The sequence below is a fragment of the Galeopterus variegatus genome, unplaced genomic scaffold, assembly GCF_000696425.1.
Source record: "Galeopterus variegatus unplaced genomic scaffold, G_variegatus-3.0.2 Scaffold2665, whole genome shotgun sequence".
NCBI classification, from domain to species: Eukaryota; Metazoa; Chordata; class Mammalia; order Dermoptera; family Cynocephalidae; genus Galeopterus; species Galeopterus variegatus.
The window spans coordinates 215,798-233,550 of record NW_007728776.1 but is presented as its reverse complement, the minus strand read 5'-3'; the positions used below and the strand labels follow the sequence as shown (position 1 = coordinate 233,550).

At 38.0% G+C, this 17,753-nt stretch overlaps 1 protein-coding gene across 6 annotated transcripts in view; it reads right to left on the bottom strand.

Annotated features, from left to right (window-relative positions):
* The window catches only part of TP53BP1 (tumor protein p53 binding protein 1), an 86,602-nt gene that overhangs the window by 25,569 nt on the left and 43,280 nt on the right, over positions 1-17,753 (bottom strand). For 3 of the 6 annotated variants that reach the window (XM_008582552.1, XM_008582556.1, XM_008582553.1), the window contains exons 13-17: positions 14,213-15,536; positions 7,279-7,398; positions 6,290-6,493; positions 4,663-4,720; positions 1,799-1,891 (exon numbers count right to left, since the gene is read on the bottom strand). In XM_008582552.1, coding sequence (XP_008580774.1) covers positions 1,799-1,891; positions 4,663-4,720; positions 6,290-6,493; positions 7,279-7,398; positions 14,213-15,536 — 1,799 coding nt within the window. The remainder of the gene's footprint in view (positions 1-1,798; positions 1,892-4,662; positions 4,721-6,289; positions 6,494-7,278; positions 7,399-14,212; positions 15,537-17,753) is intronic. The other 3 variants (XM_008582554.1, XM_008582555.1, XM_008582557.1) reach the window with 3 other exon arrangements.

Genomic DNA, 17,753 nt, shown 5'->3' with positions numbered 1-17,753 from the left:
AAACATATAAAGGAAAACCTACCGTAAAGATGTATATTAACATCCCAAGAAACAATAAAGAAGGAATTTTCAGCACCAGAAAAGAGCTTTAGAAGCAAGAGAAATCCAATAAATTATAAGTGCCACATCTATCTTTCTCCATTGGTTCCAGCTACACAATTCTACTATGGTCATACTATATGCTAGATTTAGAAACTGATCCTAAGGCAAATTTAGCAGAAAAAGCCTGGATAAAATTAACCCAAAGTGAAACGGGGAAAAATAAATCTCCATATTTAACAAACTTTTTTTTTTTTTTTAAAGATGACCAGTAAGGGGATCTTAACCCTTGACTTGGTGTTGTCAGCACCATGCTCTCCCAAGTGAGCTAACCAGCCATCCCTATATAGGGATCCAAACCCATGGCCTTGGTGTTATCAGCACCACACTCTCCCAAGTGAGCCATGGGCCAGCCCCTCATATTTAACAAACTTCTAACTATTCTGTTCTAAGTGTAGATCTATCTATGGAGAAACTGGAATCAAACCCAGTTGTATTTCCAGGTCCTTGTTCTATAGCACCAACATCTTGGCCCTTTTATTTTATTTTATTTATTTGTTTGTTTGTTTGTTTATTGGCAGCTGGCCAGTATGGGGATTGAACCCTGGACCTGGCCCCTTTATTTTAAGATACTCTAATTAAAAAAAGGAGGCAATACAATACCTTCAATTAATTTAATAATAGCTGGGCCATTACTACACCACTTTTGGAATCACACAAAATGGCATTTCATCTAACAAGCTTTTTGACAAAATAAAGGATATGATTTCCTTACCATCTGGGCCATTTGATTCCCAAGAATACTAACAAGCTCACATTTAATAATCAGAATTCCCAGTAAAAGCACTGACGTGTTTCCTCTAAATATTTCTATCAATAAAGAATATAGAAATTATGCTACCAACACCACTATTAGGGATATTCTACTGACAAAACATTATCATATTCTCTAATTACAAAATCACTGAACACTATAGGTGAAAGATACCACCTCATAATGAAAATGCAAGCTTATTTCCATTGCCATTACTTATTTCCCTCTACTAAATAGAGAATCACACAATCCAAACAAGATAGTCTTTAATTATTTAAATAGAGATGGAACATTTGTAACTCAAAAGTTTTTTTCTGCTTCAGAGCTGTTCTAAGAGATTACTGAGTAAAAAGTTATGGAAAAATCAATTCTATCAAGTCTGAAAAACTATAAATTTGGGATGTTAGGGATCTCATATTTTGTCCTATGGGAAACTAAGAGGAAATAAAAAGTTTGTTAAGAGCCGACCCTGTGGCGCACTCGGGAGAGTGCGGCGCTGGGAGCACAGTGGCGCTCCCGCTGCAGGTTCGGATCCTATATAGGGATGACCGGTGCGTTCACTGGCTGAGCATGGTGCAGGTGACACCAAGCCAAGGGTTGCGATCCCCTTACCGGTCACAAAAAAAGACCAAAAAAAAAAAAGTCTGTTAAGAGCAAACATTATTTCTAAAACTAAGAAAAGATAAAAATAGAATTATATAAATTATTTTCATAAATGTGTGAAGACTGAGTCATTTCAAATAGAACTGGCATATAAGGACAAAAATCTGTATTATAAAATTTCTCATGACATCTCATTTATGAATCCATCCAGAATATGTCATAGTCCCTCAGATAAAAAAGTAAGCTCAAGCTCACAAAATAGTAGCAGTACATATTAGATTCTGGTACCAACCACTTTAAGAATAAATGTAGTCCAAAAGATGCTATAAAAATAATGTTTACCTGATGGATTCAGAGGGGGGATCCTCCCTTTGAGCCTCATCCCCTTGCCGGGTGTCACAGATACAGCTAAACACAGACATGGTCTTCTGGGGACTAAAATAATACATTAAAGCAATATACTGTGTTAGTTTTGAAAGGAAAAATACCTTTGGAGATTATTATCCTTTTAGGCACTGAGGGAATAAAATCCTTTCTCTCTGGATCCCAAACTCCAAACTACCTTACACCAAAATGCAAATTCTTCTTACTCATTGCAAATTACCATAAAAAACTTTCAAGGATGATTTACTGGAAATAAGGTAGACAGAGGATTATATTAAATACTAGGGTACTTCAAAAAGTTCATGGAAAGATTCAGATTATCTTCTAATTCTATTTTTCCATCAACTTTATCGTTCCATGGACTTTTTGAAGTACCCTCATACCATAAAGATGTAACCAGAAAAATCCAGAATGTAGGAAATGATAAGACAAACAATCCAGTTCCTTCAACAAATAATGAAAACGAGCATGGGAAGGGGGACTCTATAAAGTAAAAAAGACAGATATCAATCAAATGCAATGTGTGCACCTTATTTAGATCTTGATTCAAACAAACTGTAAAAAAAAAATTTATGAGGCAATCAAAGAAATTTGAATGCTGAATATGTGATGATATTAATTAAGGAATTACTGTCAATTTTTTAAAGTAGTATAATAGTAATGTGATTAAGTTTAAAATAAGGACCCTTATCTTTTAGAGATAGCATCGAAGTATTTACAGATAAAATGATGGAATTATCTTAAAAATGATCCAATAGAGAATCAAGATTGGCCAGAGTTGGTAATTTTTGAAACTAGGTGATGAATCTATGGTAGCCCATTATACTACTCTCTCTACTTTCATATATGCTTGAAATCTTCCATAGTAAAACGATTGAGAAATAAAGTGACTACAAGTAATATGAACAGAGTCCAGTTACAGTCAACACTTAAATGCTTCACATAAATGCAGAGGAAGCAATGATCATTTACAATATTCTAATGGAGTTTACTTTAAATCATTTCTCATGGCGAACCCAATGGTAAATGAATAGTCAAAAAAATTTAAATCTAGATTTCTTATATACAAAATTTGCTTCACAACTGTTGGGAAAATAGAATAGTTTGGTCAGGGCCCAGTCCCTTGAGTGTGGTTTAGCAAATCCATTGTAAGCACGCGCGTGCGTGCATGTGTGCATGCGTGTGTGGGTGTGCGTGTGTGTGTGCATGTGTGTGTGTTTTGTTGCTATTCTTGTGTTCTTGAGAGAGAGAGAGAGAAAGGAGTTTTAGTGAAGCAGGCGGGCGGGCGTCTACCTCGGGTGTCCACCCGGTGCAGCCATGCTTTCCAACCTATGGCTCCAAGGACCTTTTGGCCAGTTACCTAGCTCATAGACCTGTGTGTGAGGGGTCTGGGGACTCAGCCCAGCAATGTAAAGGGTTTGTGACCCAGTCTGTGAACAGGCTTGAGGGGTCTGTGGGCTCCGGACCCAGCCTTAGCTCAACAATCGGCCCTGTCGGTGCAGGATTACCAGCAGGTAAAAGAGCACCACAGCTGGCATAGTTGTGGTCAAGTAGCTTTACAATTGGCGTCACGAACAGGATTAAGGGCTAGACAATCAGAGCTGTGAAGATTCCAGGCCTTAGCCTGGCACGGCAACAATATCAATAAATTTCATCTCATTCCATGATCCACCATTCCAATTCTCTACTCAAGTTTTTTTCCTTATTTTCTCCTCCCTACATTCCACTGTAAGGGTTCAGGAAACTTCGGCAGCACACTCTGTTCCCTCTTAATGTGTACATGTACAGACTAATAACAAGTTATTGTCTGTCATACAAATTCTGTTAAAGCTAAAGAGATCAGATACAAACTCAATTTTCTTCAGCTTGTAAGACTACCTATCATTAAAGGGTCAGTACTTATCTTTCAGATTAAATATGCAAGAGCCCAGAAAGCAACTAATCTGTCTAACACATAGCCAAGAATAGATCAAAGGATTTTGAGAGAAGATTTTCAGAAACTCACAACTGAGGGTCAAATTTAGTCCACAGATATATTTTACTTAAAATTTTGTTTTTAAAAAAATCCAGATTTCTCTTTAAAAATTTAAAGATTAGGCAACAGTAAGTTTGCATTCTCGAATGATAACTACTGGCTGAAGTTGAACAGGGGCTCACCCTTTTAAATGGGGCACACATTCAGCAGGCCATTGTCCTCAACATTCCAGCTGTCTCGCATCTAGCCTGCTTTACTTATTTACAGTACCTGCCTAGCCTCTGATTTAAGAATCTCACCAACTGCTGCTAGTGTTTTCATGCTGGATGATTCATGCCAGAAACAAATGAAACAATTCTATTATTGCAGCCACCAGAAATGGCAAAGCCTAACCACCAAAATCTCAGTATGGGGTCATACTTACCCTCAAAAGCATTACTGTATTCATGACAAAGCAAAAATAATAGCTCAACATAGTAGTTAATTTGGCAGGCAGAAGAGAAGATGGCCTGAGGCTGCGGCTGAGTCAGGGATCTGAACAAGACCTACATCTATCTCCTTAGGCCATTTTCTCACCAATAGCAACAACAACCTCGGTCTCATCAACAGAAAAGGGCACTCTCACATGAACAAAGAAAAGATCTTTAAATACCTTAGTTCTAAGTATAGAAAAAGCTTTATCAGGCTTAGAGTGTTTATAAGAAAGCCTAAGATCAACTTAACACATTGCTTAATCTTTTATGCTGAAGTTTCATTTTAAGTTTTTTCCTCTGATGATAAATCATCTTCCCCTCACTGCCAGTAGGTATGTATTAAACTTCTCTAAATATCAACAATCTCTGGTTACCTGGCAACAGTCTCAGCAACAGCAGTAGATCCATTTTTTCTTTCACCAGTTCCAGGCTCTGAATGAAAACAAAGCAAGGAGAAAAAGGAAAAACAAACAGAATTCACTTAGTATCATACCTAGAAACCTTCCCATTGCTCTACTAGTATTTGCATCAAATAACAAAAAGAAATTGAAACAAATAAGACTAACAAGTGAACATAGATTTCTTGTAATCACACAAGTTTTTCCTCACTTCCACCAATCAATTTTCTTTCAAACTTCCTATAAAAGACTAATCATTTGGCCAGAAATACACTATTATGAATTACTAAGCAGTAACATTTAAAATGAAAATTAAACTTCTCCTGAATCACAATTCATCTCTTCCCATACAAGTAAAAAAAAAATTATGTAGTCATTCTTTATTTGTTTCCTCCCCCTCACTTCCACATTTTTTGATTTTACTAATTGCCAGGTGCTTTTCTTTTCTTTTTTCTTTTTTGATGGCTGGCCAGTGCAGGGATCTGAACCCTTGACCATGGTGTTACAAGGTGGCACTCTAACCAACTGAGCTAACCGGCCAGCCCTACTTCCATATTCAACGGGCCTCACAGTTCTGTCTATTTTTTTTATTTTTTATTTTTTTTCCTTTTTTGTCTTTTTTCGTGACCGGTAACGGGATCGCAACCCTCAGTGTTGTGCCCGTACCGCGACCGGCAACGGGATCACAACCCTCGGTGTTGCATCTGCACCGCACTCAACCAGTGAGCCGACCGGTCTCTATATGGGATCCAAACCCTCGGCGGGAGCGCCACCACGCTCTCAAGCGCCGCACTCTACCGAGTGCGCCACCGGGCCGGCCCAGTTCTGTCTATTCTATTCACCTCTCAAATTCATCCTCTCATCTCCATCCTCACTACCAATGACCCTCCTTCCTGGTTAAAGAGTGTGTAGGAGTTTGCCAGGCAGGAGAACAAGAAATAGGCAAGGCAAGAAAAGTAACCACCAAGCACAAAGGCGCAAAGTTTTGAAACACTAAAATTTTTCAGCCTCTCGCCATGATGTTTTATTTATTTATTTTTTTAAAAGATGACCGGTAAGGGGATCTCAACCCTTGGCTTGGTGTTGTCAGCACCACGCTCAGCCAGTGAGCAAACTGGCCATCCCTACATAGGATCCGAACCCGTGGCCTTGGTGTTATCAGCACCGCACTCTACCGAGTGAGCAACGGGCCGGCCTTGGCCATGATGTTTTAAAAGTCCTTTCAGAATCTGGCCCCTACTTTGCAGTCACTCCCTTGTATCTTGTCTGTATCCTACCCATATCAAACAACCTGCAATTCTTGTCAGAAGAGTCAACATAAATCTAAATCCTAAATTTTCTAACCTAAATTCTTTCTGAATATGAAAACCAGTTACTTTATATAGACACGGCTTAATACAAAGATACAAGCAGCAACACAGAGACTATAAAATGGAACCAACTTCAGTAACATGAGAGGGACTGACTGAAAGTAAAGAATTAAATCTATGAGAATATACATTCATAATTATAAAACTATCGATGATTATAACGAGAAGATAACTAATACTTCCCAGATGATCTGGTGCTACTAATTACTCAAGATTAACAAAATAAAACTTACTTTCCAGGCTAAACTGCAAAGACTCTTCACTCGCCTCAGTCTCAGGACTGACCAGTTTCATTCTTAAACACAATTTATCACCCATTTCTGGGGCAGCCCCAGAATCCCCTTTTTCACTCCCAAGAATGGGATCGTTGGTCTCCACCATGCTTTCAGACATGACATCACTGGTTGCTATGGTGCTTTCTGGATAGTTGCTAATACCTGAAATAAGGGAGGCAGGGAGGAAGAAAGAAAAAAAACTAAAATACAAACAGGAAAAACAGTAAATTGAGATCGTCAATTTGCCTGTTTGGCTGCACAGCTCTGCAAGATTGAAGGGGTTTCCTAGGATAGATCCTGTCATAAGTATCAACAACTACGAACTAGTATTGACACCTGGTCTTAAGAGGATCAACAGGATTCAGTTCCACTTCTGCATCTGGAGAAAGGATGCTGCATGAGCCCTCAGCCAACCCACATCTGCCAGCATCAGGCATAGGTAGCAGGAGACTCCAGACGGCATGACTGTTACCTCCCAGCACTGACTAGAGAAAACAAATAGGTTAATGTAGAAGACTACTGGCTGCTTTAGGGAAGGAGGATCTAAGTTTTCTTGCCCTGTCAAGCAGCAGACTGATTAATTAGCCAGGGTATTGAATAAATTGTACTTCTTCCCTACTTCTTGTCCCTTCCTTGTAGAACAATCTGTATCACAACTTAGCACTCAGATTTTATTGCCTTATGAGTGATCTAATGAAATCCTTATATTCTTTTTCTTCCTTCCCTCCATCCTTTTTTTCCTTCCTCTCATCATCTCTCATCTCCTGGGATTAAAAGCATAGAATCAGACACCACAGCCCAATTCTTCCTAAGACAAACACATCAACCTTATCAGTCAGGCCCAACTCCTAAGATCTAAAATATCACTTGCATAAAGAATGATATCTCAGAAATTCTGCCTTTTTATTCATTCCTTTTATTAAATTCATCACTTTTTATTCACTCACCAATAGGAGTACTGTGTCTCTTGGGCTCCAATTTTAGGTGCCCAATAAGAGGTGGGGTTGCACCAGTCAATGGTGGGATAATATCACCTTCTTTAGGCAAAGTGAAATGAAATGGGGTTTCTGAAAAAAAATAAAAAAAGAAAGAAAAAAACAAAAACAAAACAATGATGAACAAAAAGCCAACCAAAACAGAAGTATAAAATAAGCAAAAATAAGAACTGCAAAAAGTATTTCAATTACTCTTTTCCTTTGATCCCAAATTCCCACCACCTTCACCAGGCCTCCCGACCAATTCCACACTATTGTCTCTGCTCTCTTTATAGCCATCCACAACAGGACTAACACAAAGCAGACAACCAGAGGCTAAGCAAATAGAGGAAGCTCAAACTTTGGAAGACCTGAGAAACATGGTGTCAAAAGGAACACTGAAACATCTGAGCTCCAAGACAGTATATCTAGGAATACTAACAATACAAATTGGACAATTTCAAGTCTAAACACTGTAATTTTGTGCAATGCTAACCCAAAGAGTTCATTTAAAAGCTTAGCAGTGTGTGAGATTCTTCAGAGAATCTGATATTAATACTTGTAATTTATAATTTACTCAAGGAGGTGACAAAGGATCTCATGGGCCAAAGGTGACAAAGGATCTCATGGCTTAGCAGTACTGACCAGCATTTATCTAGAACAAAGCAGCAATGTTCATACCTAAGTCCCTGCACAATATTAAATCCCACTTAGGCTTCCGGTCAAGATGGTGGAATAGACAGTCCCCAGCATCACTCTCTCCCACACAGCAACCATTTACAACTATTAAAAAGCAACAACAGCCAAGCTGGGGCCGCTAGAGCTCAGGGGAAGAGGAGGAGAGACCTATGGAGTTCATGAAGGCAGGAGAAGCCAAAATGAGAGAAAGAAAGGATTGCTCCCACCATTTCAAATCCTGGCTGCTTCAACGCTGGAGCTGGTGAGTGCACGGAGCAAGAACTGGCAAAAGCCACAGCTGTGCCCTTTGTGTGATGTTGCTTGGATGCAGCAGTGGAGAAGAGGGCTTTGGTGGCTCTTAGGCCAGCAAGACCACTAACAGGGTTCCTGTGGACCCACATAGGAGTGAGGATACACAGACAACTGAAAAAAGGAGCCACTCAGAGACTGGTGAGTCATTTTAAGGGACCAGTGCACAGACCACCCCATGGGAAGTGTTTGGAGTATGGGCGGTGGGGAAGACAGGCTAACAGGGGGAACACTGGGCACAGCATGGACAGCTGATCTGCCCCTCAATCAGCACAAGACCACTCAGTGGGGACTGGTCAGGAATATAGAACTGCTAGGGGTGCAGTTTGATGAAAAGACTCAGGCCCAGACCAGACTTTCCACACAACCCAGGTGTACCGGAACTCACAAGACCCAGAAGTACACACAAGGTCAACAACTAAAACCTGAGCTGCACAAAAAGCCCTCCCCAGGGAATCAGCAGCAAAGCAGCAATTTAGCTCAACTACAAGGTTCAAGTGCTGGTCCCCACAGGAAGTTCTTCCATTTTAGGAGTAAGCAAAGGACAACAAATTAGTTCCAGTACAGAGTTTAAGTGGTGGGAACAGCAAATAATCCAACACAGAACTTAAAGAAAAACCAAAACACCTGCAGACCAGAGATAAAGTTTGATATTAACTAGTAAAGGTCTCACACCACCAAAGAACACCTATAAAACCTAGAAGGACTGGAAGCCCCAAGGGCTCCCAAGCCAGGGAGCAGGGTGGTCCAGGGGCCTCAGCCATGCCCCTCAACATCTGCAACAAGCCCAGTAATGACCACCGAGTCGCCGCAGGAAGCACCCTGAGCTCCCAAGCCAGGACAGTGGGGAGCCGAGGGCCTCAGCCATGTGCCCCCAACACCTGCAACCAGCCCAGCAATGACCAGTAAGCCTCCACTAGAAGCCCCCTGGTCTCCTGAGCAGGGGCACTGGGGGCCTAGGGCCTTGGCCACATCCCCCTGACATCTGCAACTGGCCCAAAGGTGGCCACTGATCCACCACCGGAAACACCTTGGGCTCCTGAGCTGGAGCACTAGGGGACCAAGGGCTTCAGCCACAGCCACATACCCCCCAACATCTGCATCCAGCCCAGCAACAACCAAGCCACCACTGGAAGCTCCTGGTTTCCCCTGAAGGAATGAGGGTGGTGCCACGGGCCTCAACCACACCCACGCTCCTTTCTCCTCTCCCACCCCATTTCTTTCCTGGTTCCCATCTCCCCCTCTCTGTCAACTGCTCCACAACAACATCTTAGAATGTAAACAAAAATAATAATATTAATAAATAAATAAACTTTTAAAAAATGAAATTTAAAAAAACAGTAAATCTCACTTATGTAAGCATCTCTGGTGTACACATTTTGGTTAGTTATTAAGTTATTACAAGCATAAAACATTTGCCAAGATATAAAACTACTTTTTAACTAGGTCTCAGTTCCAAATTTTTGCTAATCAGAATTATCAAATTGATAAAATCACATTTTCTGATTTTCTAATTATTTTTCTCAAAACTTTTAATAAAATGGCCACATTTGGGAGAAAATAAGAATTGTGCCAGACTGCCCTCTTAAACCTAATATATGAGAATTTGTTCTTACTTTCTTGGGATGGCTCAAAATAACTATAATCTGGCAAACCCACTCACTACTACTTGTGAAAAGTGTGCTTCTTTAATCTTTTTCCACTACTTCTATCTTTTATTATCTTTGATATCAAGCACCTTCATACTTTTTTCCTTCAAAATCACAAAACAACAACAACAACAACAAATCTCTTAGATCTATATTTAAGGGATAATGATTAGTAACATGGGGGGGGTAAAAAGAGAAAATGAAATGGTCTTTAGAAATAAAGGATAGAAGTACATATGTTCAGCTAAAGAAAGTGTAGACTATGAGCGAAGAATCTCAACATCACATCTAACTAGCAAAGACTTCCACCATAGTTACAGAAGAAAGAGAAATTGGCCAGGTACACAAACATTCATTTTCTGGTAGTTCTATAAAGCAAGTCCTTTAGGCTAATAAAGAACAACTTAGAAGAGACATAAAAACTAAAAAAAACCCAAAAAACCCAAAACAAAACATCTCACAAAGCCTCACACATTCCAAAGATATATTTTATAGAATTTTCATTCCTGAACATCGATAATGAAAGACCACCTGTACTAATCTCTTGACAGGAACCATCCCTCATATCACGACTGGTCATCCAGACTTCTGAAAATCTGTAAGAAATCTTTAGCCAATATGCAAATATAATATGCAAGCATTAATTACTGAAAATTATTTCCCTATAACAGGGTTTCCTTTGCACAGTACTAGATAAAACTTACGAAAAGTAATTTTAGCACCATTTATCTGTTTCACTATAACCTAATGGAAAACAGACTTTTATGGGCCCTAGGGAGCAGCACTGCCATTACCCTCACCAGTCTTCAGTGCCTCATTCCTGGATTATTACAACAGCCTATCAATCACTTTCTCTGCCTGAAGTAGCCTTCTCTCCCCAACTCCCATCTTTTCTGCACACTGCAACCAAAACAGCCTTCCTTATAAAACACGGCTTTGAACATGTTAGCTCCTGGTCAAAAAACTTCAAGGCTTGCACTAGAAGATAAATTCCTAACTCTTTAGTAAGTAAGCATCCAATTAACTAGTAGCAGCCTACATTTCCAGTCTTTAATTGTTCATGTTCACAAAGCCTCTATTCAATGTCCTCCAAATGCTTTCCCATTTCTCTGCTTTTGTTCACTCATCTGAAAAACACCACTAATCTAACCAAATTATCACCAAATCCTGCAAAATATATTTACTGGCATATATTATCCTTTTAAATTTACTGGGGGGCCGGCCTGGTGGCACACTCGGTAGAGTACGGCGCTTGGGAGCGCGGTGGTGCTCCCGCCGAGGGTTCTGATCCCATATAAAGACCGGTCCGCTCACTGGTTGAGCGCGGTGCGGGTGTGACACCGAGGGTTGTGATCCCGTTGCCGGTTGCGGTACGGGCGCGACACCGAGGGTTGCGATCCCGTTACCGGTCACGAAAAAAGACAAAAAGGAAAAGAAAAAAATTTACTGGAGTTTTCCAAATATTCAGCTCTTTCTTTAACATTTAGCACTCCTATATTTAAATTATCAAGTCCCTTCTTGCTTTCCCAGATTATCATAGGCTATCCTATCATATGACAGCATATCAACCATTGAAGAAGGATATGAATGAGGAAACAAAAGGAAACACTACCAACTGTCAAACCACCTGAGCAGGGAGTTTGTCTTTGTTACTAAGGACTTTAAAGAATTAATTAGTCCAAAGCAATATTTAAAACTCTTAATGTCAGTAAGGTCTCTCCAAACTTTGTTATAGTTTAAAGCCCATTTTTTTCTTCTTTTGTTCTCAAAAGAAGAATTGGTCACTTCTTATAATTGACTAAAAGCCATCTAATTAAAAATATAAGAATTTCTGTACTGGGTGACACCATGCACCCTAAGAGTTTGCCTCTGACATTAATATAACCAGTTATGATGACATTCCATCAAGTAAGCCAACAAAGGTTACAGTTAGAGCCTAAAACATATCTAGCTTTCCTGATTATTATTAATCTATTATAGACTACCGTTTGTGGATTTATTTAAAGGCTTATAGAACTTGTTACAGTTTTTCACCATAAATTTGTTGTATGTTGAATAAGGATGGGCTTCCAAGTATACCACCTTTCTAAATTTGCTTTTTTCAGGTTTAACAGGTGCTCTCCATAGACAGATGTTTGAAGAGGTGTACAAACTGTTAACAGTGACAGGTTATCTATAAATGGGGGCATTTAGAGTGATTCTCTCTCTCTCTGTCCCCACTCTCTCTCTCTCCTCTCACTTTCCCCACTCCCAATCTCCCCTATACTGTACTGTTTGAACATTTTTCACAATTAAGCATGTATTTCTTTTTTAATCAATAAAGCTATTAACAAAAACAAAACAAAAGTGTCCTTATATCTTTAGCATACAGAAATGAACAAACCTGGAACTCATACCTTTCATTCTATCTTTCCAGACTGAAGAACCATTAACTTTTTAGGTAACTTTCATTTAAATTAGTCTCTCCTAAGGTTTAGCAACTAAACTAAATTTTAAGTATAAAATTTTTTTTTCTGTTCTTTTTGCAATGCTCTTCTGAATGATTTACTTTATTTTAGACTAATTCTCTAAGTCAAACACTATTATTCTTGGGGCTGGCCAGTTAGCTCCCTCGGTAGAGTGTGGTACTGATAACACTAATAGCAAGGGTTTGGATCCCTGCACTGGCCAGCCACCTAAAAAAACAAAAACAAAAAAACTATTAATCTCCTTTCATGTTCTAATTTCCAAATAGAACTATTTTAATTTCTTTAGCTTCTCCTCATAAATACTATTTTTGCAACCACTGTCTTCATTGCTATTTGTTTGCTCAAGAACTAAAATCTTTAAGTAAGAAGAAAATCATTTACTAGCATTTTCAGTAATCTGGATAAATATTAGTAAAATAATAAGTTTTACTATGGCAGTGTCTATGCCAAAAAAGAGCTGACTCTGCCAATTAATAGTGTAAATAAAAATTCATGAAGAATACTGGTAACATAGTACAATTAATATCTCAATGTTTTAGAAGGTACTTTTTGCATACAATTATTAGGATAATTAAAAAGTACTCCTAAGTAACCACATATCTACAAACCCTGATACTTTCTTAGATTGGGTCATTAATACTATTTAAATGTAATGAAATTACAAAAATATTCAGTAATACAGAATTTTAGGTCACTTGGATTGTTCTTTACTATAACTCTTCAGAATCAGAAAAACTGTATTATACAGTTTTACAGTAGGAAAAAGCACAGACCTGGGGATCAGGAGAACTAGATTCTAGTCCCACCTCAATCATTAACTAGCTACATAACTTTAGGACTATGAGACTAAACCCAATAACCCCTAACCTCTTTTTTAGCTCTAACATTTCCTGTTCTGAAAAGAAAATTAAAAATCCTAAATATAAAAATAAAATATAAAGTCTAATGAATAGGGGCGATTTTGAGAGTAAAAAAGAGTACTTTTATTAATCACACCAAGACAATGGGTATAAAACTGGGACGATTCCAAGCAAACCAAAAGGTACGGTGACCCATACTAATAGATATAATGTTACCTGAATACTGTTTTCTCATTTCTATATCCCTAGAATCTTGTTTTCTGAAGTTTGTATTTTGTGTTTATTTTGTTTTGTTTTGGAGTTTGTTTTGTTTTTACATTATACTCTGGGCATTTTAGAAAGTTTGAATTCTTTTAGCTATCATACGTAATACTCTACAAATATTTTAGAAAGTAATCTATGTTCTCATGCTGGATTTCATAAAGTAGATAAAGAACAAGGACTAATATCTTTCCCAGTTTAAGGTTTGATATGTATTTATTTTTTTTGGTTGAACCAAATTTAGAAACTACTTAATGCCCATAAGGAAGAAACAACCAATAACTGCATATTCATTAACAGGGTGCTGAATGTGATTTTACTGTGTAGGGTAATTAGAAAAAATCCTTGTTCTTCAAGGCAACTGCCAAAATATAAAAATATAGAGCAAGGCTGGAACCTAAACAGTAAAAACCAGATTGGTACAATTTCCAAATATTCACATTGACTACTTCTGAGTTATAAAGCTGATAAACCTCAAATGATCTCTGATCCCACAAATAATTACTGCTATAAAAGAAAAATACAACCCCAAGTCTTAAATTTCTGTTTTTATTGGCTGTTTATTGGCTGTTTATAAACATAAATCTAAGTTAATGTTCAGCCCTGACATAAGCACACAGTTCTCTCCTACCTTCCATTTCAAATTATAGTTTGATTGGAGACAATCTACAATGACACTCACCACTTGAATTTTCACAGAAGCTTTGTGAGGCATGGGCAGAGATCTTCTGCAGCTGCTGGGGCTCTACACCTGAGCCTAGCTGCTTTGCCTTAGCCATTTTTGAGTCTTCTGCTAATAAGCTGTCTGTTTTCTCTTGAGGTTGTGGCTGCTGCATCTCCTGATCAGGTCTCAGAGGATCATCTCTCATTAAAGGCAAGGGAGGCTGTGGAGAGTCTTCCTCTACAGGTTCCTTTTCTGCTGTCACTGATTTCAGATCTCCTTCATGTTCTATACTTTTTTCTTCCTGGGTATCTAATCTATTCTCAGCACACGGTTCTCTTTCTGCAGCAACATCTTCCCATGACTGGGAATCTGAGCATTTCTCCATTTCCTCCAAACGTTCACAAGAAACATCAACTTTGGGAGATGGTTCCTTCACATCTATAATAACAACACTCGAGTCCTCTGAAGTGGCTTCTTCCCAAGCTTCCTGATCCTTATGTTCCAATTCTTGGTCAAGTACTGGCAGCTTTGTGGGGGAATCAATACTAATCACACTAGTTTCAACTTCCATAGCTTCTGGGCATTCTTGTTTTGGTATTTCCTTTTGAAGACACAACACTTGGGACTGAGTTTCAGTCAGAGAAAGGTGCAATGGGACACTGTCCATATTTCCTTCTTTGGGTTCCTCTCCTTGACTTTCACAAGGAGTCTCAGGGATTTCTTCCACCTCAGATCCTGAAGACCCCTCCTCTGGATGATGTTCTTTAATTTCCATAGCTTCCTCCTGATCTAACACACTGGAGAGTGCCTCAGATCGAGCAGCTGGAGAAGGAACTGCCTGACTCCCTGAATCACAAGTGAGATCAATGCAAACGTCTTCTGCTACAGTTTCTTCTCTGCTCTTGCAACCAGTGGCTAAAATACTAATGTCATCCCTGGTCTCTGTGTCATTTCCCTTTGTTTTGTCATCATTCTGACTCAGTTCTACCTGGCCATCCTGTGTTGGATTCATCAGAATACTATCATTTTCAGCAGGAACAAGTTTAGAATTCATAACTGGAGACATGGGTTCAGTATCCTCAATCTGTGCATTTTCTCCATCTTCATCAATCCCATGAGAACTCAAGCTCTCCTTCTTTGGGGACTGACTATACTCACTTGTAGAAAGCATCAACTTGCAAGAATCCCCTGTAAAAGATAGCCCAAGATCCTCAGTGGAATTCTTTGGTTCAATCTCTGAAGTTTTAGAGCACTCAACAGTCAAAGATGAACTATGCAAATCTCCACCTTTCTTCCCATAATTTGATTGTTCTTCTAAACTTGGTGATGGAATGAAAATGTCCTAAAGAAAAATAAAAATAGACAAATCATCATTTTTTCACAATCATATTTGTTTTATGTCTAATCCTTGGATTCATCTAAAATTTCTAAATAAACTAAGTTACTCTGGATATTCTTGTGAAATCACTGATATAGAACAAACATTATCTAAATTTAAAAAAATAATAATAATCTAAATAAAAACCTAAAAGTACTAACTTACCCTTTTAGGGGTAGGAAGACACTCGACTTTAACTGTACATCATCAAGCTACTAAAATCATGTCATGTATATGATGGGCCCTCAATTCCACAGGAATATTTTGGACAAATACCTACACAGCCCATTTCAGTTCTCACAAAATGGAAATATGCACTCATTTTATTTCCCACTATTTCAAAATACGCTAGCATTTGTAAAGCAGATATTAAAATCCAATGCTTACAATATCATTAGTCAATGCCCATTTCAGTTCTCACAAAATGGAAATATGCACTCATTTTATTTCCCACTATTTCAAAATATGCTAGCATTTGTAAAGCAGATATTAAAATCCAATGCTTACAATATCATTAGTCAATAGAGAAATGCAAATTAAAACCACAATGAAATACTATACATACTATGAGAATAGCTGAAGTTAAAAAGATTCACAAAATCAAGTGTTGGCAAAGATGTGAAAAAATGGCAACTCTCATACATTGTTGGTGGGAATGCAAGAAGGTACAGCCACTTTCGAAAACAGTACGGCAATATATTATAAAGTTAAGCATACTTTGCCATATGATCTAGAAATTCTATTTGTAGGTATTTACCCAAAATAAATAAAAACATATGTCCACACCAAGATGTGTATGCAAATGTTCCTGGCAGAATTATTTGTAATAACCCAAAACTGGAAGCAACCCGAATGTCTGTCAACTGGTGATTGAATAAACAAATTATAGATATCGATATTATGGAATACTATTCAACAATAAAATAGAAACAGAATAAAATATCAATACCTGCAATGATATGAACGAATCTCGAAAACATGCTAAGCGAGAGAACTCAAACACAAAAGACTGTAAACATTTCACGATTCTAATTATATGAAATTCTCAAAAAACAAAATTATAGTGACAGAAAGCAAATATGTGGTTGTGTAGAGCATGAGAGGGGAACATTGGAGGGGAGGGAGATCAACCATAAAGAGTTATAACTTTTTTTTGGCAAGAGGGAACTGTTCTATACTTTGGTGGTGGTGACAGTCACACGTTTGAACACAATTATCAAAACTCATCAAACTATACACTTAAAATGGCAATTTTATATAAATAATACCTTAATTAAAAAAAAAAGAACCCAAACTTTAGATAGGTATTAATGCAAGAATTTACATTAAGTGTGTTATTTTGCCCAATAGAAATGCTATAAAACTCTAGACATACATGGTAAGGCATTCATTTCCTATTATTTTTAAGGGAATGAGGAATCAAAATGGGTAACTAAACATTCTGTAATATTCCATAACTTCTGGTATTTCAATGTCTGGTATTATTGTGTATATTATCAGATTATAAGAATGGTCATAAATTTGAGCCTGTTCATACACATTCCAACAAGACTGAGTATAAACTGGTTCAACGTTTCTAAATGGTAATTTGGTAATACACAACAGCCTTGAAATTTATATACCCCTTAACACAACAATTCCATTTCTGGGAAATTAATCAATGGAAGCATACTGAGATTTAACTACAACATTGTCCACTGCTACATTATTATTTAGAATAGGAAACAATATGAAATATCTTAAATGTCTACAGATAGGAGAACCATTTCTAAAAATTATGATACATCCACACAATAGATAACTTTGTATCTACATAAAATTGTATAGTGGAAGAATACTAAAAGACATGGAAAAACATTCAGGCTATGCAATAAATATGAAAAGTTTCTATTGTACTATAGCAGAAAAAAAGCATGTGAATGCATATTTTATTATAGCCTTTTATACATTTTTATATAATTTTCATGTATTTTTAAAGTTATTAAACGTATATCATAAAAAGGTTGTTATTTCTTTTTTTTTTTTTTCCCTTTTTGTCTTTTTTTACTGACCGGTAACGGGATTGCAACCCTCGGTGTCGCGCCCGCACCGGGGACCGGCAACGGGATCGCAACCCTCAGTGTTGCGCCCGCACCGGGGACCGGCAACGGGATCGCAACCCTCGGTGTTGTGCCTGCACCG